Raw genomic sequence first — 27,757 nt, forward strand, 5'->3', positions numbered from 1 at the left:
CCGGCAGGCAGGAGCCGTGGCCGGGCAATGGCCTGTGCAGAGGGGGCCCGCTGTCAGCCTGGGGCCTGCGGTCCTGCCAGGGAGGCGGCCCCTACCCCACCCGCCACGGCCCAGCTCCAGGCAGCACCCTGGGAGCTCCTGGGGTGGCCAGTCCTCGGGGCTCCCCATCGACCGTGCTCTGTGGGGCCAGGGAGACCGAGGCCGGGAGATGAACTGAGAGAAGGAGAAATGAGAGCCCAGCCTGTGAATCCTCAGGTGGCAGCGAAAGCTGCTTCCTGCTCGGCGCTGCCGCCCTTCCTGCTGCCCTTCCGGCCCCCGCAGAGCCCGCTGAGCCTCTGGGGGAGGGCAGACCCCATTCCCAGAACCCAGCGCGTGGCGAGGGGCAGGCTGAGCCGGGGCTTCCCCCCAGTGAGGGCACTTCCTGTTGCCCTGAGTCCCCACCTCCCCATCCTCTCTGAATTCCCTGGGGGGGGGGGGATGCGTGGCCTGGGCAACCTCACGCCACCTGCCTGTGGATCCTGCGCATGTGGTGGGCCTGGCCTGGCCCCATCTCCACCCTGGGGCTCCGCCCGTGCGAGGCCGGGCTGCCACCCTGCCCTTCCCACCCGCGACCTGGGGTCCCCGCCCTCGGCGCCCCTGTGGTCTCCTGCTCTCTGGTACTTTCTCTTCCCCAATTGTGAAAATGGCCGTTTTCACCCCAGATGCATCTGGCACGGCCCACAAGGCGTGGCTCATGTACTTAGAACCCCCGGGACAAGGAGCACCCCTCGCGCTCTGCTTTGACGCTGCTGTGACTGAGGTGGGTCCCTCCGACCCGGGCTGGGCACCCTCACACATCAGGGCATCCAGCCGGAGCTGTGGGCGGCTGTGGCTAGCATGCTGCCTGGACTGGGGAGGCCAGGGGACACTGGACAGGCGGGTGATGGGCTGACTCGCGGCTCTCCCCCTTCCCCAAGGCCCCCTGTGCACAGCCTGGGACGGGCCTATGGCAGGTGACCACACAGGTCAGTCAACCACCTATGAGGCCAGCGACCTGGGGGGGAGGTGACACATGCTGGAGCTCGGGGTGACGGTGATGGGGTCCACACTGGGGCGGTGTCAGTTCCAGGGGCTCCCCCACCACACAGGGCCAGGCTGCCCCGAGCTTCGGGGAGCTGCCAGGAACACGATCCAAGGGTTGCCAGGCAGTGGAAAAATTTGGGTTCCTGCAGGAGCTAAAAATACCGTGTGGCAGCCCCTGCCTCCCAGTTCCGGGATCCCGCTCCTGCCGCGCTACCCGCCCACCCTGTGGAAGACAAGCTCCCTCCTCGCACCCGCCCCCAGCCCGGCTCCAGCCCAGCAGCTCCCAGCCCCTGTGCTGACACTGGCAGGGCCACCCCGAGGCTGCCTCCCACCCCAGGCAGCTGCCCCCATCCGGCGCCCTGCTTGCTGCGCCTGCCCGGTAGCCTCGCCCCGGGGCTTCCCCTAGAGCCCCCAGTCCCTGGGCCTCTTCAAGCCACTGCAGAAATTGGTCCAGGAACAGAAGCGGCAGCCACCCCCACAGGGCCCTGCCCTCCCCCGTCTGGGCTCACCCACCCACGACACCACTGGACATCCACGCCCAGGACAGCTGGGCGGCCAGTGCCCTGCGGGGGGCCTCGCCATCGGGGCGCAGTTCCCCATCCGCACCAGGGCCTGGCCTCTGAGGTCTGGGGACAGGGAAGGGGTCGGCTTTGACCTGCCCCCCACGCCCACTCGGCTTGGCCAGGCGGGGCAGCGCCTCAGTGAGTCAGCCCGGCAGCCGGGGACGTGGGGGCCGCGGACGTGGGGCCCGGAGAGGCTGGTGTCGCCAGGCGCGGGCAGGAGGGAGGCGGGCGAGGGGCCGGGGGCCGCTGGCCGACTGCTCAGGCCCTGGGCGGCGCTGGTGTGGGCTGGGTGGGTGATCGGAGCCTGGCCCCGTCGGGGACGGCTGGCAGAGCGCCCAGGGAGACCCGCCTCGGGAGCCCGGCGGAGGGAGAGGCATGGCGCTGCGGGGGGCCCCTCGGTGTTGGTGTGCAAAAGTGAGCACCAGGACCCTTGGGAGACCCCACCCGTGCCAGACACTGGGGTGACAGGCCCTCCCTGCCCACTGTGGCAGCGCGGGGGCGGGGAGGGCGGGGGGAAGGGACGCGAGGCTCCCCCACCCCTGGGCGGCGGGAGGGCCCGGCCCCGCGCGGCTTCTGCGGTGGGCGGCGGCTGCAAAACAGCCCCGAGCGCAGGTCGCGGCCATCCGGAGCCGGAGCCGGGCGCATTCCTGGGAGCGGCCCCGCCCGGGGAGGCCGCGCCCCCGCCAGGGCCACGCCCCGCGGGGCGCCGAGCACATTCCAGGCCGAGGCCCCGCCCCGCCGAGGCCCCGCCCCGCCGAGGCCCCGCCCCGCCGAGGCCCCGCCCCGCCGAGGCCCCGCCCCGCCGAGGCCCCGCCCCGCGGCAGCGCGCGCACATTCCAGGCGGCAGGGCCCCCACCCTGGCCCCTGGCCCCTGGCCCCTGGCCTGGCAGCTGGACCCACAGGCTGGCAGGGCTAAGGGGGCCTGGAACGGGAGGGCTGCGGGGCCGTGGACAGCACTACCGCAGCCAGCAGCGCCCCTGAGCCGTCGCACGGTGCCCACGGGGGACAGGTTCCCGCGGAGACACCCAGCTGCTGGAGAGCAGAGGGGGAGGCCCCCCCCCAGGAGGGTCCCCCACTCCAGCTTGGGCCCAGGATGAGGCTCCCCGCGGCGCCCACGCCAGCCGGGATTGTCAGGAAGGCGTCCTGGCAGCCCCAGACCCTGCAGTGTGATGGCGCCCTGCTCAGGCGGGCACAGTGTGCAGCCACTGCCGCAGGGACCGGCCACGGGGACCGGGGACCGGCCAGCTGCCCCCAGCTCGGGCTTGCAAGCCGGCTGCAGGGAGGGTGAGGCTGGGGGCTCACGGCCTGTGCCCCTGTGGCCACACACCTGCCCTGGCCCAGGGGCCCCAGACTGACTCTGGGGAGCTACTCGTGTTGGGGGCTCTAGGTGGCCGCCAGCACAGTGGCTGAGAGCTGGCACCCTCGGTTCTGGCCCGGCTGCTCGGGCGGCTTGTTGCAGGTGGGGCTTCTGTTCGGAGACCCCCAGGGCGGGGCCAACCCGACTCCCAGGAGGCCCCCGGCGGGCACTGCGTGCAGGCAGCCGCAGGTGCACACCTGCCTGCTCGCCTTCAGATGGCCCAGCTCATCGGGAGGCAGCTGGGACGTTTCCAGGAAGACGGCTGGGGCCAGCCCGGCGCACCTGGCAACTCCCGGCCCACCTGTGGGTAGCTCAGCCACCGGGCCCAGCTGAACCGGCTCTCCTGGCCAGATGCCCCCTGGGACCCGGGCCAGAGCCAGCCCAGCCCTGTGTCCTCTTGCTGCCCCACACAGCACCCGTGGGCAGGGCTGGCTGTGCAGCTCAGCTCCAGGCGGACGGGGGACCGCCGTTGGCCAGGCATGCAGGCAGGGCCTCACCCTGCTCTGGTCACCCCTCTCACTGCCCATGGCCCTGGGGACAGGGGGTCACATGGAGGGCCAGGCAGAGCCTGGAGGCTGTCTATGCGCCCGGGAGCCCTGGGGTTCCTGGCTGGAGAGGACACTTGGAGGCTAGAGCCTGGCCTGGGAAAGTCCACTCCGCCCAGGAGACAGGGACGAGGGCCAGTGGGCGGGGCAGGGAGGGCTAGCCCAAGGCCTTTGCCTGGCAGCATCCAGGGCGGTGGTGGTGTGCAGGGTGAGGGGGGCTGCACCAGGACGAGGGCCTCCCCCATGGGTCCACATTGCCCTTCTCAGCTGCTGAGACCCCGCCCTCCTCGCAGGCAGAGAACACCTCCACCCCCAGGGGCTGCTCCCCTGGCCTGGTCTCGCTGGGACTGGAGCCAGCCCCTCCTGGCCACACTCCTGTACACATGGCTCCTGCCCGTGGTGCCCTGTGGCCCCGTGCGCTGGTGTGCTGGGACCAGGCAGGGGCCCAGGGACTCTGGGCCAGTGGTGTTCCTGCCAGTGTGGCCCCCTCAGGCCCGCCCCTCAGTTTCTGTGGCGACCGGGTAGGGTGGATGTCAGCAGAGACCGGGTGCTTTCCCACTAGGGGGGCTGCCTACTGTCGGGGCCACCAGTGGAGTGGCAGGAGCTGGGCCCCACCCAGGGCAGCCACTGACATTCCCTGTGCCCACAGCTCAGCTTGACAAGATGTCGGTGAAGGAGGGCGCGCAGCGCAAGTGGGCGGCGCTGAAGGAGAAGCTGGGGCCGCAGGAGGGGGACCCCGCGGAGGCCAACCTGGAGAGCGCCGAGCCCGAGCTGTGCGTGCGGCTGCTGCAGGTGCCCTCTGTGGTCAACTACTCGGGGCTACGCAAGCGTCTGGAGAGCAGCGACGGCAGCTGGATGGTGCAGTTCCTGGAGCAGAGTGGCCTGGACCTGCTGCTCGAGGCCCTGGCACGCTTGTCGGGCCGCGGGGTGGCACGCATCGCAGACGCGCTGCTGCAGCTCACGTGTGTCGGCTGCGTGCGCGCTGTCATGAACTCCCGCCCCGGCATGGGCTACATCCTGGGCAACCAGGCCTACGTGCGCCAGCTCTCCCTGGGTGAGCCCCTGGGGGCCTGGGGAGGGCCCGGCTGCCCACTCGCCCACTGCGATCTGGGGGGAGACTTGGGGCCGCAAGCCCCACCCGCTGGGCCACACTGCCCCCTGCAGTCCCCCCCCACCCCCATCCCCATGGCCCTGCTTGCGCTCTGACTGGCTCGGAGCCCTCACCTTTGCGGGACATCGGCCCTGGCCTTGGCGACTTTGCCGCCACCTGCCCGGCCCCGGCCCCTCGCTCCTCCCGCTCAGCTGCTGCCTGCAGTCTTGCTCAACTTTTAGGTTCCAGCTCAGTGTCACCTCCCCCAGGAAGTCTCCCCAGACTGCATCCAGTTAGTCCTCAACCTTGGGAGAGACCCCGGGGGGCCTTCAGGGACGGTGGTCACTGTGTCCCTTGACACCGACTGTGTCCCATTGATGCTTGGGGCTCTAGTGGCCCTGAAGGGTGGGGGTGAACGAGTGGGTGGAGTCCTTTGGACACCCCCAAAACGTTCACAGCTGAGGGCATGAGGGGTGGGCAGGGGTCCCAGGGCGCCGAGGCGTCACCGCTGTGTGGCACAGCTGAGCTTGAGGGAGCGCGTCCTGCAGGGCTCAGGCAGGCGGGTCGGTGCCTGCGGGCAGCGGGCCAGCGCAGAGCAGAGCACCCCTGGCCTCTGCCAGCACCCGCTGCTGCCCAGCTGAAATGCGAGCGTTGAGACAGGAGGGTCTCGGGTTCGGCAGAGAGGAGAAGCCCCTGCCCGTGGTGTAACCCCAACATACCCCCACACCCCCTAGCACTGGACACATCCAATGTGATGGTCAAGAAGCAGGTGTTTGAGCTGCTGGCTGCCCTGTGCATCTATTCCCCAGAGGGCCATGCCCTGGCCCTGGACGCGCTGGACCATTACAAGGTGAGGGGCGCAGGGGAGTGGGATACGGGGGTGGGCGGGGTGGTGAGGGGGCAGGGCAGCCGGCGGGGCACCCCCTGAGCCCTGGTTCCCCCCAGACGGTGTGCAGCCAGCAGTACCGCTTCAGCGTCATCATGGCCGAGCTGGCCGACAGCGACAACGTGCCCTATGTGGTCACCCTGCTCAGTGTGGTCAATGCCCTCATCCTGGGCACCGAGGACCTGCGGGCCCGCACCCAGCTGCGCAGCGAGTTCATAGGTGCCCGGCCCGCCTGCCCCCACCCCATGCCCACTTGGGGCCCACAGCAGGGGCCAGCACCCTGCACTCCTGCTCCCTCCGGGATGGGACCTTCGGTACCCTGGGCACGAGCCCTGGAGGATGGGCCCCCTGTGTGCCCAGCACCTGAGCCGCAGAGCCCCCTCCACCCCTGGGCTGGGTGTCTGGCAGGAAGCCCAGGAGAGAGCAGGGGAAGGTGACCAGGGCAACAGTGTGGCCAGCCTGCTGACCCTCTGTCCCTCCCAGGGCTGCAGCTGCTGGACATTCTGACACGCCTGCGGTGAGTTCCAGCTGGTGCCCCCAGCCCTCGCCTTCCCCAGTCCCCATGGCGCCTCCGAGGGTGGGGTGCCTTGCAGAGAGCCCCCAGAATCAGAGCCACCCAGCATTCCTGGACCCGCCACTCTCGGGGTCACCCCTGGGGCCATGGCAGCTGCCCTGGGAACCGGTCCGAGGCGAGGAGCCAGTTGAGTCCAGACTCGGACACCGACCCTGCAGCCTGAGCCCGACAGCTGCGGCCCCCCCTTAGATGAAACTCACTGTGCACCTCTGGGGTTCACACTCGGTCATGTCCTGGGCTCAGCAGGCCCACTTCCGGGGGGAGAAGCTGCGGGGAAGTCAGTTTGGGGGTCCCTGGGGCAGGTCTGTGGGGCTGAGGGGCCCGTCCCGGCTGCTGGGGCATGGTTCCGGGCCAGGCCAAGGTGACTGGCAGGTGCTGGGCCCAGGGAGGCCTGAAGCACCCCCTGCTCTCCAGCCGCCCTGCAGGAGGCCTGGGGGTGCCTCCCTTCCACCTGCCCCGGCCACCTCTCCTGGGCGGGGACCCTAAGGCCTAGTGCTGGCAGCCCTGGGCAGTGGGGGCACCACTGGGGGTCTGCTCAGCCACCCGCCACCCCAGGGAGCTGGAGGACGCCGACCTGCTGATCCAGCTGGAGGCCTTCGCGGAGGCCAGGGCGGAGGACGAGGAGGAGCTGCTGCGCGTGTGCGGCGGCGTGGACATGAGCAGCCACCAGGAGGTCTTCGCCTCCCTGTTCCACAAGGTGGGCGGCGGCCGAGGCGCAGGGCCAGGCAGGGCGGCCAGGCCCTGGGCCACGCTCGGGAGGCGGGGGGTGGGGGGTTGGCATGGGGGCCAGGGCGCTCAGTCCTGCGGCCCACGCTCCTGTAGGAATCTCCCATCCTGTGAGCCCAGCGGCAGTGTCTGGGGTCAGCGTCCCCGGTGCGTCCAGAAGCAACTGGAGACGTGCTGGGCCGTCCGAGGGGTCGGCAGCAGCGCGGCTGGTCTCGTGGGCAGAGACGCGGGCCACAGGGACCCGCCCACTGGGCACGCAGGCGCCCCGTGACCTGGCGTGGCGGGACCCGCCCACGCAGGCGCATCACCAGGCCCCGGCGTGGGGAAGGGGGGTGGACACCCCTGCAGACTGAGGCACGGTGATGAGCACCCCGGGAGGGTGGCCGCTGACCGGCCCATGTCCCCAGGTGAGCTGCTCGCCGGCGTCCGCCCAGCTGCTGTCCGTGCTGCAGGGCCTCCTGCTGCTGGAGCCCGGCCTGCGCTCCGGCCAGCTGCTCTGGGCAGCCCTGGAGAGCCTGGTGAACCGGGCCGTGCTCCTGGCCAGCGACGGTGAGCCTGCTGCCCGCCTCCAGCCCCCTGCTGCCCACCCCCTCCCCGCTGACCGCCCTTCCCCGCACCGTCCGCAGCGGAGGAATGCACCCTGGAGGAGATGACGGAGCGGCTCCTGTCCATCAAGGGGCGGCTGCGCCCCAGCTCCCTGGACAAAGCCCACAAGAGTGTCCAAGCTGACCTGGGGCAGAGTCAAAGGGGCAGCTCCCCCAAAAGCTCCAGCACCCGGAAGGCAGATGTGGAGGGCCAGCAGCCCGCAGCCGTCCCCTCCAGCCAGCAGGGGGTCAGCAGCCAGAGCCCCGGGACAAGGATGACTGCTCCGCCAACAACCTCACCCGCCCCTGCTCCCCCTCCTCCCCCACCACCCCCACTGCCCGGCCAGGGCGCCTCAGTCCCCCCAGCACCCCCTCCCCCTCCCCCACTGCCCGGCCAGGGGTCCTCAGTCCCCCAGCACCCCCCCCCACTGCCCGGCCAGGGGGTCTCAGTCCCCCCACCACCCCACTGCCCGGCCAGGGGGCCTCAGTCCCCCCAGCTCCCCCTCCCCCACCACCCCCACTGCCCGGCCAGGGCGCCTCAGTCCCCCCAGCACCCCCTCCCCCTCCCCCACTGCCCGGCCAGGGGTCCTCAGTCCCCCCAGCACCCCTCCCCCTCCCCCACTGCCCGGCCAGGGGGTCTCAGTCCCCCCAGCACCCCCTCCCCCACCACCCCCACTGCCCGGCCAGGGGGCCTCAGTCCCCCAGCACCCCCTCCCCCTCCCCCACTGCCCGGCTTAGGTGGGACCCTATCCCCGCCCCCCCCGCCCCCCTGCCCCCCCTGCCCGGCGTGGGCTGGGGCGCCCCCGGGGGCGCGGCGGACGTCATCCTGGCCCAGGTGGACCACGGCCTGGGCTCGGCCCCGCCGCCCGGCCCCGGCGGGTGCACCCGCCCACGCTGCGCATGAAGAAGCTCAACTGGCAGAAGCTGCCGTCCAGCGTGGCCCGCGGTGAGGACCCGATCCTGGCCCCAGGGTGGTCCGGGGCCAGCCCAGCCCCCGCGCCCGCGCGCCCCCACGCGCCCCCCCGCACCCCCACTTGCGCCCTCGCGCGCCCCCCCGCGCGCCCCGCACCCCCACTTGCGCCCTCGCGCGCCCCCGCACCCCGCGCGCGGAGCTTGGCGCCGGTGCCGCCGGTGCCCGCCGACCCAGCCCGCCCGCCCGCCCCCAGAGCACCGCTCGCTGTGGGCCGCGCCGAGCGCCCGCGCCGCCGCCGTGGAGCCCGACCTCGCCAGCCTCGAGCGCCTCTTCTCCTTCCCCGCCGCCAAGCCCCGGGAGCCCGCGGCCGCGCCCGCGCGGAGGGAGCCCAAGGAGGTAGGGCCCGCCCGGGGCGGGGGTCCGGGGCCGCCCCCGGTGCCAGCTGTGGGCCGTGCTTTCCAGATCACCTTCCTGGACCCCAAGAAGAGCCTGCACCTCAACATCTTCCTGAAGCAGTTCAAGTGGTGAGTGCCGAGCCCGCCCCGCCCTCTCCCGCCGCCCTGGGGTCCGGGCTGGGGTCCAGGCTTCTGGGGGAACTGAGACCCACAGAGTGACCGGGAGCCCCCAAGGCCCCGGCCAGGAGCTGGCTCTGCCTCCCCGCAGGGTGTCCCCCCCTGCAGCCGCTCCTTGGAAGGGAGGCAGAGGCCCGAGGAGCCTGGGAAGGCGCTGCCCTGGGCCCTGGGCGGGCGGCCTGCTGGTGCCCGCGGCCTCGGGGTGGGAGAGCAGGCCCTGCTGAGCCTGGGCAGGGCTGGCGGGGCCCGCTGGCAGGGGGGCGGGGCCAGGCGGGACTTAGGCTGCCCGTCCCTCTGCCCACAAAGCTCCAACCAGGAGATCGCCGCCATGATCCGGGCGGGGGACACCGCCAGGTTCGACGTGGAGGTGCTCAAGCAGCTCCTCAAGCTCCTTCCTGAGAAGCACGAGGTAAGCGGACCCTCTGGGTTCAGCAGGCCAGAGGGGTGCCGGCCCCACAGGGCTCCGAGGTGAGTGGGTGCCGCGGTGACCAGGCGTGCCGGGTGCGGCGTCCAGGCAGGAACCCCACGGCGGCCTCCCCCCTCAGGTTGAGCACCTGCGCTCATTCACAGAGGAGCAGGCCAGGCTGGCCAGTGCAGACCAGTTCTACACACTCCTGCTGGGCATCCCCTGGTGAGCTTGCTCTCGGGCTGGCGGGGGGAGCTGACGGGGGCCGGTGGGGCTGCGGAGGGCCTCCCGGGGAACCACCAGCTGTGGGGCCTCCCGAGGGGCCCTTGTGGGGCTGGGGTCCTGCCGGCCAGCAAGGGGGTGGGAGTGGCCAGACCTCAGCATGAGTACCTGCACCGCAGTCCAGGTCCCCCCCTGTTCCTAAAGGGAGGAGAGTGCCCCTGGGAAGTCAGGGCACCCCTGTGAAGTGCCCCTCCCCACCAAAGCTGCCCTGGGACCCAGGGACCCCTCCCCCGCAAGCACCACCCCTGCTCTGCCCCCAGCTACCAGCTGCGCATCGAGTGCATGCTGCTGTGCGAGGGCACGGCCGTCGTGCTGGACATGGTGCGGCCCAAGGCCCAGCTGGTGCTCACCGCCTGCGAGAGTGAGTGGACGGGGGGCAGGAGGGCGGGCGTGTCCGCCCCTGAGTGAGGGGCGAGCGGGCGAGCAGGCCCCCGAGCACGGCGCATGCCTGCGGGAAACACACACTGGACACAGGCGGGACGGTCAGCAGAGAGCCGGGGCCAGGCAGGCTCCGGAGGCCCCTCGGCGCCCTGGCCGCAGCGGGGGTGGCCAACTGCCCTGCTGTCGGGGCGCCTGCGTGGGGCGCCCCACCACCTGGCCCTGCGCTGAGCCGGGAAGAGCCGAGAGCGGAGGCCAGAGCCCACACGGGCTGCCGCGCCCTCACCCACCCCTGCCCACAGGCCTGCTCACCAGCCGCCAGCTGCCCGTCTTCTGCCAGCTGATCCTGAAAATCGGGAACTTTCTCAACTACGTAAGTTGCTCTGCCCCGCCCCCCAGGCTGGGGCCTCACTCCTGCCCCCTCCCTGCCCCCCACCCCAGGCCGGCTCACTCCCCGCACCCCCAGGGCAGCCACACCGGGGACGCAGCCGGCTTCAAGATGAGCACGCTGCTCAAGCTGACGGAGACCAGGTCCCAGCAGGGCCGCGTGACGCTGCTGCACCACGTGCTGGAGGTGGGGAGCGAGGAGGGGAGGGGTGGGGGGGCTGAGGCTAGGGGCCATGGGGTGGGGCCTGGGGCCACCCAGGGGTCGAGAGGGGAGGGGCCAATCTGGGGTACAGCCAGGCACTCTGGGGACAGATCTGCATCCCACCCGCGCAGTCCCTCTGGGGCGCCCTGGCGTGCCATCACCCTCCCCCCCCACCATCGTGGGGCCTCCCTGGAAAAGCAAAATGTCACAAAATTGTAACCAGGCCCCAGGGGAGGGTTGGAGGGCCGAGGCAGCCCAGACCCAGCTGTTCCCAGGGGCGTGGGGAGAGCGGAGGGGCAGGGATGGCGGTGGGGCAGGCTGGCACGCCGGGGCAGATGTGGCCGCAGGGCTCACTGGCCCGTCTTTCCAGGAGGCGGAAAAGCACCACCCGGACCTCCTGCAGCTACCCCAGGAGTTGGAGGGGCCCTCACAGGCAGCCGGGTGAGTGTTCCCCCCAGCGCAGGCTCTCGCTGGGCCTGGTGGAAGGTCAGGCAAGGACAGGCTGAACCACAGGGCCACTGTGCCAACACCAGCGGCCAGCGCGGGCTGTGTGGGCACGTGCCCTTCCCACTCTGTCCACCCCAAAGCCCCACGTGCACAGGCAAGGGCCATCCCGGGGCACAAGCGAGTCCCCACCAGGTGGACGCACCTGTCACCTGACCCCGCCGGCCCTCCTGTGCCTTCAGGATCAACCTGGAGCTCATGCGCTCCGAGTCCAGCGCCAACTTGGCGAGGCTGGAGGACATGGCCCGAAGGCTGCCCGCCGCCGCCCCCGAGGTGCAGGAGCAGTACGCCCAGCGCCTGCAGGCAAGCGCCGCGTCCAGGCCGGGAGGGGAGCTGCGGCCACCCAGGCGAGCGGCTGAGGCTGCCCTGCCTGCTCCCCGCCGCTGACCAGCCCTGTGCCCCAGGCCAGCATCCAGGCCTCCCAGGCGCTGGACGAGGTGTTCCAGGCCATCGGGCAGAAGCGGCAGGAGCTGGCCGCCTACCTGTGCGAGGACCCCCAGCAGCTGAGCCTGGAGGAGACCTTCAGCACCATGAAGACCTTCCGTGACCTCTTCGTCCGCGCCCTGAAGGTGGCTGGGACCCCCGCGGCGGGTGGGGTCCCCGCCGGGCCGTCCGCCGGCACCGCAGTCACGGCTGCGTGTCCCCCGCAGGAGAACAAGGACCGGAAGGAGCAGGCCGCGAAGGCCGCGCGCAGGAAGCAGCAGCTGGCGGAGGAGGAGGCGCGGCGGCCGCGGGAAGAGGCCGGGAAGCCAGGTGAGGCCAGCCCCAGGCGGGGGGCGGCGGGCGGGCGAGGCGCCCCTGCCACCAGCCGGGCAAGGTGCCCCCGCCACCGGCTGGGCCTGAGGTCCGCGGCTTGGCTCCTCAGGCAGGCCGGGCGGCGGGAGGCAGGAGGAGGTGTGTGTCATCGACGCCCTGCTGGCGGACATCAGGAAGGGCTTCCAGCTGCGGAAGACAGCCCGTGGCCGGGGCGACACGGAAGCAGGCGGCAGGGTGGCCCCCCCAGGCCCCCCGAGGGATGAGGAGCCAGGTGAGGGCCCGCCCCTACCGCCCCTTCCCGGAGGCCCCGCCTCGCGGAGCTCTCTCATGCCGCCCGGGACCGCGGGGCTCCAGCCTGTGTCCAGCCGCCAGGAGGGAGAGGTGGCCCCGGGGACCCCCACGGGAGGCCGCTGGGCAGGCCTGGGGCCCCAGCACTGGGCAAAGGTGGAGGCCGGAGGCCCCTTCCAGACGACACTCCTCTGCCCACAGCCAGCGCCAGTGCACCTGCAGGCGGCCCCGCAGGGGGCACCAGCTGCCCTGCTGCCCCCGAGCCCCATCTGGACACTGCAGCCAGGGAGCCTCCCGCCTGGGACCTCGTGGACGCCGTCCCCCCTGGCGCACAGCCGCCCGGGCAGCCGTCGGAGGAGGGCCATCCTGCGCCTCTGGAGAGGCAGGCCTCCTGGTACACGGACGCCAGTGACGTCCTGGCCCCGGAGGACCCCCCGAGTCCCCAGCCCTCTGCGGGGACCTGGTTGGGGGTACTGGGTGACACACAGGTCCTGGAGCCTCTCCCGTTCTCCTGCGGCCCCCTCCCCGAGGCCAGCCGACACCCTGAGAACCCCACAGCCCTGGGAGGCGTCTGCCGGGCCCGGGTGGACAGCACCGGCCAGGGGCTGGAGGACACGGCTACTCCCAGCCACGACGCCGGACTCCCCGACGGGGACGAGGAGGACACAGCCCCGGATTCCACGCTGGACACGTCCCTGGACAGATCCTACTCTGAGGACACGGTGACCGACTCCTCGGGGTCCGGCAGCCTCCCCAGGCCCCGTGGGCGGGCCTCGAAGGGCGCTGGCAAGCGAAGGAAGAAGCGTCCGTCCCGGAGCCAAGAAGGTAACTGGCCAGCCGGGCCGGGTGGACGGGCCGAGCTCTGCCCCACGCGTAAGCCTCTCCCTGAGGGCCAGCAGGCCCTGGTCTGCCCTGAGCGGGGTGACCCTGCAGGCCGGGGACACACCTCTGCACTGGGGCGCCCGATACCGCGCCACTGCTGCCCGCCGTGCCCCTGAGGGGCCGCCCTTGAGGGGTTTCTTTTATTTGAAAGCAGAGCTTGCCCCGACCCCGACGGTAACCAAACAAAAAGGTTCTGTGAGATCCAGTGAGGTAGGTGCCGCCCGCTTCGCTCTAACGGTGGCGCTGCCGTCCGCCCACTAACGCGCGTCCCTCAGCGCCCCCCGCACCCGGTGGCGGCCGCCATCCCCGCAGCCCTGCCGCCGGAGCCTGCTTTGCTGGGTGTGCGCCTCCGCGCTGCCTGGGAGTTGCTGCCGGCCTTGAGGGGTGGGTGGGCGAGGCCCAGGCTGGGGGCAGGCGATGTGGCCCTGGGCCTGCGGGATGCCGGAGGTGCCCGCCTCGAGCCTGGCTAGCTCAGGACCCCACGCTCTGTGTGCAAGGACCAGCAGCCTCTGGCCCCGGCGTGCCCACCCCAGTCCACGAGGCCGAGGGGCTTTTCTAGGGCGGGACCAGGGTCAGAGTGGGCCAGCCGGAGCCCCAGGTGGGCCTCCGCCGCGGAGGCAGGTTCTGAGTCTGCGTGAGCCTGAGATGCCACCAGGCCCAGGCACCAGCTGCTGGGACCACTCTGTGGGCAGGAGGGTGGGGTCTGCGCGGGCACAGGTCAGCAGCCGCTGGCGAAGGAAGACGCGCCCAGTGCCAGGGAGCCCTGGGAGCTGGGACACGCCCCGGCGTGCCTCCCAGGCAGCCCCTGCCAGCCTGCTAGCAGAGAGGGGCCTGGCGAGCAGGCAGTGTGGGCAGGAGCCGGTGCCTGTGCCGCAGCTCATCCTGCCGTCAGGGCGGCCTCACCCTTGGTGCCACCCAGCGGCCCTGAGTGCAGCTCTGTGGGGGCCTCCACCTTCGGGTCACAGCACTGCGTGTCCTTAGGGGCCGGCCCCGGCCGGCCCTCGCCTGGGAGTCGGGGACAGTGAGCCAGCGTCTGTGCAGTGTCCCCCAAAACGGGTGCAGCTGCCCCTCCGCCTTCATAGTTGGGGTTTTGGAAGCAAGACTCTGCCCAGGACCCCACGCGCAGCCTCTGTCTTGTGTGCTGACAGTATCACCTTGGGCGCACCCCGCTGCTCCCCTGACTCAGCCGGGGGGTCAGTGTTGTGGTCGGCCACATGGCTAAGGGGCGATGCAGACAGTCCAGCTCTGTGAGCGCCTCCGGCCCTGCAGCTAGTGGGTCCTGGGCCCCGGGCCCCAGCTAGGGGAGGGCGGGCGGGCGCCTCAGCATGCGGGTCCTGCAGGGCAGCGGAAGGCACAGGGGACAGTGGGCCCCAGCCAGGCAGAGCCCGCCACACAGCCTGCACCAGCGGGCCAGGCCATCCCACGCCTGCCTCCCGGCCTGGGCTCCACTCCTGGGGTGTGGGGGCACAGTGCCACTCACTGGGCTGCAGTCACCCTAATGGGTCCTTTCCTCTCCTCCCACAGGCCTCAGGCCCAAGCCCAGAGCCAAGTGAGGGAGCCCGGCCTGGGCACACGGGGCCACGGGACTGCCGCTGCGCAGGGCTCCCGTGCCGGGCTGGCACCGGCCTCAGAAACCAGAACTCCGTGCCTTACCTGGCCAGGACCTGGGCAGCGCTGGGCCCTCTGGTCCCCCAGCGTGTGGTGGACGGGACCCCAACAGGCACTGGCCAGGCCACCTGGCGCCCCAGACCCTGCACCCCAGCCCTCCTGTCTGCTTTGTCCCAGCCGCACCTGCACACCCGCTACCGCCGCTGGGGCATCCTGTGCGGGGCTGCTCACGTGGCTCTGCAGGTGACCCAGGGGCCAGGTTCTGCTGGGGACAGACCCCCACAAGCCCCAGCAGCTCTGAGAGCCCCGGGACCCAGCAGGGGTGCACACGGCCCTCCCCACACCTGCCCACCCCGCGCCCCGCTGTCTGCCTGCTGGGCTGGAGCTGGCCAGCGTCGAGCCCAGAGGCGACTGGGGTGTCTGCTGCGCTCTGGCCGCCTCGCCTGGGCACCAGGCCACCGACTCAGCAGGCAGCGGGGCCCCTGCAGCCAGCCCCTCCAGCATGTGCAGCCTGGGGCAGGGGTGCTGCCCGCTGCCCGCCCGCATCAGGGCCTGGCCCCTCGCCCCGCCTGCCGCCCGCCGCTCCTACCTCCATCTGGGCCCTGCTGTCCCCCAGCCGAGGCCCCCTGGGGCGGAGAGGAATCTCACCTACTCTCACGCCACCCTCCCCGCCACCCGCCCAGGCCCTGCCCTTGGCCCCGCCTAAGGGGCTGCACACAATAAAGAGCCCATCGACCAGGCGCTGCCCCCCACAGGCGTGATGATGCAGCAGCAGGCGGCAGTGGACAGAGTGACTCGCGCGGGGAGGGGCGGGTGGAGGAGGCGGGCGGGTCTGAGCCTCCGGCTGGCGGAGCACAAACAGCTGGCAGGAAGCGGCCGCAGGGGCAGCTCTGGGCCACGCTGCACCTCGTGTGTCAGACTCTGGAAGTTCCCGGCGCCCAGTGCCCGCTCTCCCCACGCCTGCCCGCGTCCAGACAGCCCGGCCCGGGCCTGCCCCACAGACACTCTCGTCCTGTGGACACTTCCTCGAGGTGGGGCCAGGACCCTCCTCCGCTCCCGAGTCGGCCGCCCGGCCTCTTCCAGATGCTGGGGGTGGGGGGCTGGCGTGTGTGTCTGTGAGTGTGTGTGCGAATGTGCCGTCTGGCCCTGACTCGCTGCAGGACCTCTGGGTGGTCACTGGCCATCCCCGGGGCTCTCTGGGCAGCAGCAGGGGGCCTCCCAGGCTGCTCTTTCTGGGGACGCAGGCCTGGTGGGGGGCTCGGCCCCTAGCGCTGAGCTCAGGGTAACTTTAACGAAACCGCTGCCCACGCCCAGCAGCTGCGCCTTCTTCCCGGCGCCCGGCTGGGGACCCTGCAGTTGTCCAGGGAACAGCGCCCCAGGGCCAGCCGCCCGGGATCACACGCTGCAGGTGGGGGGCGGGGGGCTCTAATTCAGGGCAGGCCTGTGACTGGCAGCCCCAGCTGTGGCCGCTCGGGGCTGTTTACGGAGGAGCTGGGCGCCCGGGCCCGCTGGCTATTTATAGGGGCAGTGCCTGGCCAGCACCAGTCCTGCGCGCCGTGAAAGCCCACGGTGTCCAGGGCCGCTCTCCCACCTGCTGGCCCAGAGTCCGGGTCACCCCAGAAGGGTCAGAGCCAGTGTCCCCCTGTCCGCACCACCCCAGAGGGACAGAAGGACGCACCCCCTCCTCACTGTGAGTCCCACAAGGTCCTCCCCATGGCTCCTGGTGGGCCAGCCAGACCCGCGTCCCCCACCCCCACAGACCCCTGCAGCCCCTGCCCTGTCTCCACCGCCAGCTGCAGGCCCCAAGCCCCCCAACCCCAGCCCCTCCCTGAACCCCCAGTCCCTCTGGCCCAGCCAGCACACCCATCCTCAGCCTACCTCAGGCCACCTCCTGGGGCCACGCGGGACAGGCGTGCGCACTCCCTACTGCCGCCCACCCCAGGTGGGCCTCAGGGGAAGGGAGAGGAACTGTGGGTGTCCTGTGTGGAAGAGGGAGGGGCTCGCTGGTTCCCCCCGGGGCGGGGTGGGGGCCCTGGGGAAGGGGACCTCGGCTGGGTCCTCGGCCCTGAGTGCCCTTGGTGGGAGGCGGCCAGGACCCCGCGGCCGGGAGTGTCTGGCCTGGAAGTCCCAGGACTCGAGGGTTCTCCGAGCACCCCCAGAGGCCAGCAGGCTGCTCCCAGGGCCCCCACAGGGAGCCCTCCAGCGGGCGTGGCTGGGGCGCCGGGCACCCCGAGCCTCGGAGGAAGCCGGCATCGCGGCCAGTGCCAGGGGGCCAGCGCGCGCCCCGACGCCCAGCCCCGCGGCCCGGGGTGCAGGCCCGGCGCGGCTCCCTGGCCCCCAGCCCCGCCCCGCAGCGCTCGCCCCTCCGCCCGGCTCAGGGCCCCAGCTCCGAGGCAGGAGGGCAGCGGGTTGGGGGGGGGCTGCCCTGCCCGGGGGCGGGGTGGGGGGCGCGGCGGGGGAATGGGGGGCACGCCGTCCTCCCGCCGCCCCCAGCGGGCGCGCACCTCGAAGGGTTCCCTGCGGGGCAGGCGGCACCCCCAGGGCGCGCCCCGCGCGGTCTCGCGCACCCCGCCCGCCCGCCCGCGAGGGGCCCCGCAGGTTCCGAGCCCGGCCTGGGCCGGCGGGGCCGCGGAGCGCGCGGCGGGCGGGACACCGGCGAGGTCACGGGGCGTCGGGCCGCCCCGCCCCGCCCCCCCGCCCCCCCCCCGCGCCTCCTTTTAATGGCGCGGGCGCGCGCGGCCGGGAGCCGGCATGTCGGGGACCCGCGCCTCCAACGACCGGCCCCCCGGCGCGGGCGGCGTCAAGCGCGGGCGGCTGCAGCAGGAGGCGGCGGCGAGCGGCTCGCGGGTGACCGTGGTGCTGGGCGCGCAGTGGGGGGACGAGGGCAAAGGCAAGGTGGTGGACCTGCTGGCCGCGGACGCCGACATCGTCAGCCGCTGCCAGGTGCGGGCGGCCCCGGGACCCTCGCCCCCTCCCCGCCGCGGGGCCCGCCCCCCCGCCCGGGCGCCCGCGGGCTCCGGCCCGGCCCGACCCCCGCGGCCGCCCCACCGCGCACCCCCGGCCCCAGGCGCCCGGCACCCCAGGGCCCGCCCCCCCTCCAGGCGGGGTCAGAGCTATAAATACAAGTGCTGAGCCGGGGACACCGGATCCCCGGGGGTGGGGCGTGTCACGAGGGCGGGGGTGGGGGTGGGCTCCAGCTCCCCCTCCTCCTCCTGAGGGACCCCCTGGGCCCGGCTGGCACCGCCAGGCGGGGGGCCGTGCAGGGGAGGGGCTGAGTGTTGGGGAGCAAGGCCCGGGCAGGCCCAGGGCAGCACCGCGGACGGGCACCCAGAGGAAAGCAGGCGCGTCGGAGGGCCTGGCGCCCCAGGGGGAGGGAGGAGCTGCCGACTCTGGCCAGAGTGACAGGGTGACCCAGTGGCTGGTGGTGCCACAGAGGAAGCAGACCGAGCTGTCCCCTGGGGGCCCAGGGCCGGCCTCTGGCCGCTCTGGCGCCATCTGTCCGGCGGGGCCTGCTGCCTGTGGCTGATGGCCGCGTGGGGTGCAGAGCGTGGGCTGTGGCCGGCCGGGCACGCTGCCCAGAATGGGGAAGGGCTCCTGTGCCCAGGGCCTGCTCCCCGACCTGTGCAGGAGCCGGGCTGGGGGCGCAGCAGAGGCGTCAAGTGGCGCCTGGCTCTCCTGAGGGCAGGGGCTCCTGGAAAGTGCTTGGGGAACCCCCACTCCCCGCCAGGCCAGCAGCCCAGTCCCCTGCAAGAGTCCCGGGGCCACGGCCTTGCCCCTGCGGCCAGGTGCATGGGCAGTGGCGCATGCCTCTCCCCCCAGCATCTGGGCTACCCTCTCATCTGCTCCAGGGGTGCCCGTGAGCTGCAGCTCCACCCGCCCCACCCCACCCCATCTGTGGCCCCCTCGCGCCCTGAGGGAGCCGGGATTTCACATCAGCTCTGCTGGCCTGTCTTACCCTACAGAGAGGGTTCTGGAACAGGGCCTCCCTGCTCTGCCATGGGCTGGGCCAGGCCCTGCCCACTCCATCCCTCACACGAGCCACGTGAGCACCGAGGGCAGAGCAGGCTGGAACCCCAGACCTCAGGGCCGCCCCAGCCCGAATTTCCCCACAGGCCAGGAGCCCCAGCTCACCCCTCTCCAAGCATGGGTGTAACAGTGGGGGGCCCACAGGGCTCCGGCACGCTGAGGAGTTGTGCTGACCCTGGGCCACCAGCAGGCCTTACCTGGTGGCCCCTGGCTCCCCGGTCTCACCTCAGCCTGCCCTGGGGCAGTCAGGGCCAGGTCGCCCACCCCTGGCCATCTCCCCCACTGTGCACGCTGCTGCTGCTGGGCTGTGGACAGCGGGCACCCCAGGGTCCCCGAAGGCCTTCATTGCTGTGCAGACTCCCAAACCCGCAGCCTGGCCAGCTCAGGGACCGTCCCCCACTGTCCAGTGGGTGGGTGGCCACTCCAGGAGACGCGGATCTGCAGTCCTCTCACGGCCTTGGTGTTCAAGGCTGCCCCACCCCCGCCTCTTCAGCACCTGCCCCTCCACATCCTGCTGCCCACAGGCCGCTCTAGGCCCTTCCCGTCTCCCTGGGACAGCCCACCCAGCACCCTCCCAGCACCAGCCCTGCCCTGGCTCCCAATTGTCCTGGCTCCACCTCCCCCGCAGCCCCTGCCCTTCCACGCCACGCCCGCAGCCACACCAGCCTGCTGGGCCCGCTGGCGGCAGTGCTGCTGGACAGGGCTGTGGCCGACCCCCGGGACATGACCCCCTGCGGGCACCTGCAGACCCGTGACCTCAGGGCCCATCCAGCACTTTGCAGGGTGCCTGGCGCTCAGGGCCTGCAGCAGATGCTTTCCAGCAGGCGCTGGGCCGTGGGTGGAGAGCCCCACAGCTCCCCTGAACAGGTGACCCTCTGAGGCCAGGAAGCCCCGACCTTCATGGTCGGGGCACGCTGCCCCCAGCCGCACAGTGCGGGGACCAGTGGGGAGAGGGCCTGGGGCATGGCCTGGAGGCGGCCGGGGAGGCGGGCCAGCCACGACAGCCCCCCGTGGGGGTCAGGCCTCTCAGAGCTGGCAGCCCACTGCCCCCAAGGCGGGAGGACAGCGGGATCTGCGGAGGACCCTGGAGGCTGCTGGAGGCTCCGCCAGGCAGATGGGGGCTCTGGCTCTGCCCCCCCCCCATCAGCTCTCATCCCTCCCCAGCCCCTGGGCACAGCCAGGGGAAGCCCAGGGGGGCGGCCTGTGACCACAGCGCCCCACGTGGCAAGAGGTGGGCTTGCAGCCCGGCCAGGGGCTCCACCAACCAGCGGCCTGGCTTTCCTCTGGGGCAGCCGGACTAGCCCTCTGCCTCCCTGGGGCCAGGCACAGGACGGGAGGCGGGAGGGTGGCTCCCCAGGGGTCTCACGGCCTGAGCGGCGCCTGGCAGCCCCCTCCCCAGGTGGATGCCGGGGCCGGGCTCCGGGACACTCAGCAGGTCTCTGCCCCCAGGGGGGCAACAATGCAGGCCACACGGTGGTGGTGGACGGCAAGGAGTACGACTTCCACCTGCTGCCCAGCGGCATCGTGCACACCAAGGCGGTGTCCTTCATCGGTGAGCGCGTCCTGCCCAAGGGGGTGGGCGGTCCCGGGGGGGAGGGGGCGCACGCTGGGGCCACCCACCCCCGGGGAGCAGAGTCTGTCCCGCCTGCCCTGCTGAAGCCGGGGTGCCTGACCGAGCCCATCCTCCACCGCCCTGAGCCCCAGCACCCGGGAGCGCCCGGCAGAGGGAGGAGGCGCGGGCCGGGCGGACAGGTGTGCATGCGTGAGCTGTGCATACGTGCGTGCCCGCAGCGTGCAGTAAGTACAAGTGTGCGTGCACAGTAAGAGCGCGCCCCTGCCGGCGTGCGTGTGTGCCCACGTGCGGATGGCGTGAGGCTCGCGAGTGAGCGTGCGTGCAGGCAGTGTGTGCGTGGCACAGTGGAGGGATGCGCAGCGCCCGCCCGCAGCAGCGGCTCTCCCGCCCGCCCGCCTTGGCCGGCGGCCCCAGGGCCCTCCGTGTCGCCAGAGCTGCCCACCTCCCTCCGTCGCGGTCTCCCGCCCGCTGCTCTCGCGCAGCCTGGCTGCCCTGCCCGCAGCCCCGCCCCTTACTCAGAGAGGCCCTTGGCTGTCCCTGGGCCCTGCCTCCCCTCTCCAGGGCCCGGTGAGGCCACCGTGTGGTACCCCCGCCACACGTACCCCTCCCTGCGGCGCCGTCACCCCGGCCTGGGCTCGGGCAGGGCCCCAGGTGTCTGGCAAACCGGGCCAAGATGGCACTGCGGCAGGCCAGCCGCAGCAGGTCAGCGGGGAGCGGGCCCAGTGGGGACGTGCCCCAACCCCGCAGCCCCCGCCACGCAGCGGCGCAGGACACCGTGGCACCAGGGTGTGGCATTTGGGGACCTCCTGTACCCAGCCTGAGTCACTGCCCCCGCGTCTGCTCCCTCGGCCGAGCGGGCCCCACCCCCTGGCTCTCGGCACTGGCCTGTCCAGCCCCGGGGGCGGTCCTGGGGACCCGCCTGGCTTCCCGAGGAAGCAAAGCGTGGCAGCGCCCCCAGCTCGCCCATCTGCACGCCACTCGTGGGGGGGCTTCCACGGCTTCACCAGGCGCCGCGTCCCTGCGAGGACGTGCGGGACCGTGCCCTCGGGGCTGGCAGTCAGGACACTCCACCGGAAAGCCCCCAGCCCAGGGCCCATCTGCCCTCGGCTAAGAGGTGGCGGCGACTTTCGCTTTGACCAAACGTGATAAACACCCACCAGGTGAAATTCGCCACTTTCTAAGGGCGCAGATGGGGGCTCTGAAGCGCCCTCCCCACCCCCGCCGCGGCCTCACGCCCCCCCGCGCTGTATCCAGGGGCATCTGCCTGGCCCCACCCCTGCGCGCCCCCCCACTTCCCTCGCTGTGACCTGGCTCCCCAGGCCCGTGTCCGGCGTGCGTCCTCGGGTTCACCACGCCGTAGGGATGTCGGGCGTCCCTCCCTTCCCAGCCGGGTGGTCACACGCGGGTGGACGCCCCGCGATGCCGCCCTGCCTGAGGGGTGGATGCGGCCCGGCCAGGAAAGACTCAGCCAGTCGCATGTTGCAGGCAACGGGGTGGTCGTGCACTTGCCGGGCCTGTTTGAAGAAGCGGAGAAGAACGAGAAGAAAGGTGGGTGCCCGCCCCCGCGCTGCTGGCGGCTTCCCCACAGCACCCCCACCAGCGGCTGCCCCAGGCCCCAAGCCCGCTGCACCACTCACATCTGGGGCCTTCTTGACGCCGGGAAGGTGGCCCCGAGGTGCTGTGCAGAACGTCTGGGGGCCCGGGACCTGCAGTTGGCTGAAGCTCCAGCCAGCAGCAGGGACCAGGAGGGGCTCCTGGGGCGCCCCATAGGGTGGGAGGTGGCTCCTGGGGCACCCCGCAGGCGGCCCTGGAAGCAGACAGGCCATGACCCAGCTCGTGGGCCAGCGCATCCGACCCACTGGCCCAGAGACAGGCCGAGGCGTGCAGGGTCCCGGGAGGGCCTGCGGAGGGGCGGGGGGCTTTGCAGCAGGCTGACTGGAGGGGTATGGGGTGAGCGGGAGCCCAGCCCTGGGACGTGGGCATGGCGGGGGGACAGAGGGGCTCCCGGAGATGGGGCGCCGCGAGGCCTGGGTGGCCGCCTCCCCCAGGTGACCGCGTGCTGTGCAGGTCTGAAGGACTGGGAGAAGAGGCTGGTCATCTCCGACCGCGCGCACCTCGGTGAGTGTCCACTTGGGGCTGGGCTCCGCCCCATACCCCAGGCACAGGGGACCCCTGCGGCGGCCCCTGTCAAAGAGCCCCAGGCGGGCGCGAGGTCGGGCTCGCTGTTCCTGGGGCAGGCGGGAGCGGGACAGGGCACTTGAGGGGGCCGCATTCCAGGTAGCCCCCTCCAGACTGGCTGGCCTCGCGGGGGGCCACGCAGCAGGCAGCCTGTGACGCTGTGCCCCCTCCCCCAGTGTTCGACTTCCACCAGGCAGTGGACGGGCTCCAGGAAGTGCAGCGGCAGGCCCAGGAGGGGAAGAAGTGAGTCCTCCCGGTGGCCTCCAGTCCCCTCCGCCAGCTCCACCGGCCGCCCCAGACCCAAGGCCCGAGCCTCTGCCCGCCCGCCCTCCCACCCTGCAGCGGGGGCCCGGCTCCCTGCCAGCTCCAGGCCGGCCTTGACCGCAGCCCACCTCGTGGCCTGCCCTCCAAGGGCGGATCGCACCTCGCCCTAGAGCCACACGCGCGGGTGACATGCGTGTCCATGCACACGTGAAGGGCACACAGGGACGCTGTGCACACACGCGCCCAGCACTCCTGGACGCAGCCACACCGAGCACACTCACACACACTCATGCACACGCGCGGCCCTGTGGAGGGGCTGGCAGGGCGGCGGGAACGCAGGCGGGGGCTGCGCCCAGTCCTGCCGAGGCCACAGCCAGGGTCTCCAGAGCCCCGTCCCCGGTGCCAGGGGAGCGGGAAACCAGGGCACGGAGGGGGCTGGCAGGCCGGGAGCACCTGGGCCCTGGTCCAGGTGGAAACTGAGGGGGGCGGCTGGGGCCCAGTTCCAGGCTCCTGCCCAGGCCTAGCAGACTGCCAGTCAGGGGCAGCGGGTGGCTGAGGCCCGCCCACCCGTGCCCACTCCCCCACCCCCCAGCATCGGCACCACCAGGAAGGGCATCGGGCCGGCCTACTCCTCCAAAGCCTCCCGCACCGGCCTGCGCGTCTGTGACCTGCTGTCAGACTTCGAGGAGTTCTCCGCCAGGTACTGAGCTGTCACGGCCGGGGGGTCTGCACTGGAGGGGCCTGGGGCCCCATGGGCTTGAGGGGTCGTTGTCACCCCGCAGATTCAAGAACCTGGCCCGCCAGCACCAGTCCATGTTCCCCGCTCTGGAAGTCGACGTGGAGGGCCAGCTGAAAAGGCTCAAGGTAAAGCTGGGGGGCAGGGGCAATGGGGCGGGGCGGCCGGGCAGACAACATGTGGACTATGGACAGTCACCAGCATCCTAGTTACAGGGCACTGTAGGGAGCGTTGACCTTCTGGGGAGCCAGGGCCTCCTGTGTGGGCGCTGGGCTGGCTGTGGTCGGGGCAGCCCTCTCTGGAGGCTGGGGGACCTGCCTGGCACGGCGCTCGCGGCCTCTGGGGGAATCGCCAGGGTGTGCTGGAGGCGGGGGGCGTTGTGTCCACCGGGGCAGGGCGGCCTGAGGACAACACCGAGCCCTTCTGGAGGTTCCTGGGGCTGGGAACCCCGGCTCCTTCCAGCTCTGGTCTCTGGCCTTCGGGCGAGGTCAGGGGTGCCACCAGGGAGGCCAGGCGGCGGGCGCAGGCCCCACATGGAACAGACGCTTGGTCCTGGGCTAGCAGGCGGCCTGGGGCCAGCGCTCCCCAGGTGTGTCCTCCCAGCGGACCAGCACCATGTGACCTAACTGTCCAGTCCCGGCTGGCAGTCCCAGCAGGGCCTGGCGTGCAGACAGGCCTCCTCCAGCCCCAGGAGCCACGTATCCCTCCACGCTCATCCTGAGGGCCCGGCCACTCTGTTGGCCCTGCAGAGCCCAGGCAGGGGCATCCTGAAGTGCAGGGCCAGGCCCCACCCCTGGAGGGACCGCTCCGCCCCCTCCCCCATGGCGGGCTGTGAGGGCTGCTCCGGTGGGACAGGCCCCCTGGGCGGGATGTGCTGGGGTGCGGCCGCTGCAGAGACCCCCTAACCTATGCCCCCGCAGGGCTTGGCCGAGCGCATCCGCCCCCTGGTCCGAGACGGCGTGCATTTCATGTACGAGGCGCTGCACGGGCCCCCCAAGAAGATCCTGGTGGAGGGCGCCAACGCCGCCCTGCTGGACATCGACTTCGGTAGACCCAGCACTTTGCGCTCCTGTCCACTCGCAGGCCAGGCTGCTGCTGACCGGGCTGTGCTGCCTCAGCCCACTAGGATGAGCTTTGGGGGGCGAGAGCGGAGGGGGCCCTGGGGGCCGTGTGGGGTCACACCAGCGGGAGGCAGCCTGGTGGGGGCGGGGAGGCCCCACTCCACGTGGGGGAGCAACCTGCGCCCTCCCGCATCCCCAGCCCACCCTGGGGTGGTCTCCGGAGGACATAGTGGTGTCCTACAGGGGCTGTCAAGCCACCCGGCCCGTCCCAGAGGGCCCTGGCCGGGGCGACGAGCCTGGGCGGCCCCCGCCACTCCTGCACCTGCCTTGCAGGGACTTACCCATTTGTCACCTCGTCCAACTGCACCGTGGGGGGCGTGTGCACGGGCCTGGGCATCCCCCCCCAGAACATAGGGGAGGTCTACGGCGTGGTCAAGGCCTACACCACCCGTGTGGGCATCGGTGCCTTCCCCACTGAACAGATCAACGTGAGCGCGGGTGGGGGTGGGGGGGCGGAAGGGCGGGGCCGGAGGGGCGGGGCAGGTGGGGCTGAGGTGCTCGGCCTGGGCCTCATGGCCCTGCCCTCCCGCAGGAGATCGGAGACCTGCTGCAGAACCGCGGCCACGAGTGGGGGGTGACCACAGGCAGGAAAAGGCGCTGTGGCTGGCTGGACCTGGTCACCGTGAGATACGCCCACATGATCAACGGCTTCACTGCGTAAGGGACCTGCAGGAGCCCTGGCGCAGGGCACGCGCCCTGTGGGCTGACAAGGAGGCCTGTCCCCGACGGGGCATGCCTGTGAGCATGTAGGGGATGGACGAGGGAAGCAGAACTACTCTCGGGAGCCTCCAGAGTTGGGGGACTGGAGAGTGACCTAAGGGGCCTGACCTCCCAGGGGCGGGAGACAGGAAGAGGGACGCCAGAGCTGACCCCAGGGCCCAGAGAGAGCAGGGCCGGGACGCCGTGCCAGCCTCACAGGGTCAATGCCTCACGGCAGGCAGGTGGATGCGCCAGCTGGGGGCGCCAGCCCTGGCACAGGGGAGCACTGAGACCCCAAGCTCGGCCTCGGTGGGGGGCAAAGGAGGGCTGGCCCCCAGGGGCAGGTCGGGCGGACTTGGCCTGGCTGGCAGAAGCAGCTCCGGGACCGCCCAGTCTGGTCTCTGCCCCCCCACCCCGGGGATGGGCGGAACCACGCATGTCCTGGCGGTCAGCGTGTCCCGGCGGCTTTGGGACAGGCTCGCCTTGACGAAGCTGGACATCCTGGACGCCCTGGACGAGCTGAAGGTCGGCATCGCGTATAAGCTGAATGGGAAGCGGATCCCCCACTTCCCAGGTATACCTAGAAGGCGACAGTGAGACTGGCCAGGGGCCAGCTTGACCACGACAGGTGGTTTCTTGGAGACAGGCTGGCTCTCGCTGCCCCAGGCCTTGCGGGGGGCAGCTGGGTCAGTGGGCAGTCGGCCTGCAACCAACCTGTACTTCTGGGGCTTCCCCTGCTCCCCCCTCCTCCCTCCCAGCGGGGGGCGAGTGCCCAAGCCCCTGGCACACAATTGCACACCCATCAGTGCCTTGACGGCCAGGTCCTCGGCAGCACGTGTCCTCTCGGCCAGCGTGCCTGGGTGGTGCTGACCCTGGTCTTTGAGGGGGCACAACAGAAGTGGGGTGGTGCCCCTGGGGGCCCGGGCCCTGTGCAGTGGGCTGCCTGGCCCAGCATCCTCCATGGGGATGGCAGTGTCCCCAGCTTTAGGGTTCCTAGGCATCGCCCGCAGGCTCCCCTCGCCTATGGGGCCACCGTGGGCATTATGAGGGGCTCCCCTCCCCTATGGGGCCACCGTGGGCATTATGAGGGAGCGAATGCAGGTCCGAGCCGGTGTGCGCCCAGTCTGGATGGGGTATAGCAGTGTCTGAGCCCCTCACCTCAAGAAAACAAGAGGCTGCACCCGCCAGGCCCTCCCGGTGCACGCGCATCACCTGCGCCTCTCCCCAGCTAACCAGGAGATCCTGCAGAAGGTGGAGGTGGAGTACGAGACCCTGCCGGGGTGGAAGGCTGACACCACGGGCGCGCGGAAGTGGGAGGACCTGCCCCCGCAGGCCCAGGGCTACATCCGCTTTGTGGAGAACCACCTCGGCGTGGCAGGTGCGGTGGGCAGCAGGGGCGGGGGCCCTGGACCCGCGCCCACCCAGGCTGAATAGCCCTTCTCCTTTGCAGTCAAGTGGGTCGGGGTCGGCAAGTCCCGGGAGTCGATGATCCAGCTGTTCTAGGCACAGACGGCACCCGTCGCACGGGCTCGGCTGTGCCCCTGGAAGCGCTGTGTGTGCTGCGGTCCTATAGCCCCGCAGGGGCCATGATCGCGGGGCACCCCACACCCCCCAGCCCGCCCTTGTCCAGAAGTGGGCGTGGCGCTGGCATGCAGTGGGGGCTGGTGAGCTGGAGGGCAATAAAGGGGTCCCAGTGGGCAGCACTGCCTCCCCCTGGCTGGCTTGTCCTGGCGTCTCAACACCAGAGGTGCAGGGAGTGGGGTGGCGACCGTGGCCAGGGGCGGCCCCCATGCGTGGGTGTCGGGCTCGGCGGGAGGGGGTCTCGGGCAGGCAGCACATGTCCAGGACAGAACACACCGGAATCCTGGCCCCAGAACCCTGCCCGCCTAGGCCACAGGCCCTCCACCATCCCCCCAAGTTTGCGGGTGTAGGTGCCCTCTGCACACCCTCAAAGCTGCGAACACCCTCAACAACTCTGGGGTGAACTCAGAAAGTCACCTTCACTATCACTCAGAGGAGGGGCAGGCACGGGAGAGGCCTTGGGGCGCCTCTGGCAGGAGGCTTGGGGCTAGAGCAAGGAGCAAGTGGTGGCCCTCGGACCCCCGGCCCCAGCCTGACAGTGGGCCCACGAGACCTTCCCCCGCAGCAGGGCAGCCAGGTGGCCACCAGCACGCCTGGCCGTGCGCCGTGCAGCCCTCGGCAGCCTGAGAAGGCAAACGTACCCACATAGCATCCTCGGTGGCCCCCTCAGCCACCTGCGCCCTGGGCTGGGGGGAGGGGGGTGCAGAGCAGAGGCCTCGCCTTGCATTCCCGAGAAAGCAGGAGGGGTGAAGGGGAGTGCCCCGAGGCAGGTCCCTTCTTGGGGAGAGGGGCACCCCCTTCATGCTGTGAGGACGCGGCCTTCCGCATCGCCTCCTGGGATGGTGCTGTCTTCCCGGTGACCTTCCAGGGCCCCTGCGGCGACAGAGGGGGTGCGCCTGGGTCTGCTGGGCGGCGGGCAGCAGTGCTGCCCAGGGCCGAGCTGCACACAGGGGCCCCAGATCCGTTTCTAGTCGCCAGTCCCAACCCTGCTCAGACACGGCCCTCCCCGCCCGT

The 27,757-nt window shown here is 71.9% G+C and overlaps 2 protein-coding genes across 2 annotated transcripts; both read left to right on the forward strand.

Annotated features, from left to right (window-relative positions):
• The first annotated feature begins 520 nt into the window (after positions 1-520).
• On the forward strand, positions 521-14,917 carry INF2 (inverted formin 2). Its single transcript, XM_037504089.2, is given in 26 exon segments — positions 521-1,004; positions 4,177-4,581; positions 5,352-5,467; positions 5,563-5,722; positions 5,987-6,020; positions 6,633-6,774; positions 7,211-7,352; positions 7,430-7,794; positions 7,866-7,972; positions 8,085-8,160; positions 8,163-8,256; positions 8,259-8,333; positions 8,554-8,696; positions 8,763-8,824; positions 9,179-9,281; positions 9,418-9,503; positions 9,821-9,921; positions 10,241-10,311; positions 10,405-10,512; positions 10,898-10,968; positions 11,214-11,334; positions 11,436-11,600; positions 11,682-11,784; positions 11,897-12,058; positions 12,277-12,900; positions 14,482-14,917. Coding segments are annotated over 26 exon segments (3,684 nt in total). The 5' UTR covers positions 521-985; the 3' UTR covers positions 14,511-14,917.
• A 2,392-nt stretch (positions 14,918-17,309) lies between these two features.
• Positions 17,310-26,959, forward strand: ADSS1 (adenylosuccinate synthase 1). The gene is made up of 13 exons (XM_037504090.2): positions 17,310-17,508; positions 20,041-20,143; positions 21,650-21,712; positions 22,232-22,282; positions 22,519-22,585; positions 23,199-23,306; positions 23,389-23,470; positions 24,263-24,389; positions 24,737-24,891; positions 24,996-25,120; positions 25,639-25,736; positions 26,391-26,540; positions 26,613-26,959. The coding sequence occupies exons 1-13, from the start codon at positions 17,317-17,319 to the stop codon at positions 26,663-26,665; spliced, it is 1,374 nt and encodes a 457-aa protein (XP_037359987.1). The 5' UTR covers positions 17,310-17,316; the 3' UTR covers positions 26,666-26,959.
• The last annotated feature ends 798 nt before the right edge of the window (positions 26,960-27,757 follow it).

The sequence above is a fragment of the Talpa occidentalis genome, unplaced genomic scaffold, assembly GCF_014898055.3.
Source record: "Talpa occidentalis isolate TD23 unplaced genomic scaffold, MPIMG_talOcc4v2.1 talOcc4.11, whole genome shotgun sequence".
NCBI lineage: Eukaryota > Metazoa > Chordata > Mammalia > Eulipotyphla > Talpidae > Talpa > Talpa occidentalis.

Coding starts and splice junctions, on each gene's coding strand:
- ADSS1 (XM_037504090.2), top strand. CDS start 17,317: ATGTCGGGGACCCGCGCCTCCAACGACCGGCCCCCCGGCGCGGGCGGC. Junction 21,713..22,231: donor GGAGAAGAACGAGAAGAAAG/GTGGGTGCCCGC, acceptor CGTGCTGTGCAG/GTCTGAAGGACTGGGAGAAG. Junction 22,283..22,518: donor CTCCGACCGCGCGCACCTCG/GTGAGTGTCCAC, acceptor CCCCTCCCCCAG/TGTTCGACTTCCACCAGGCA.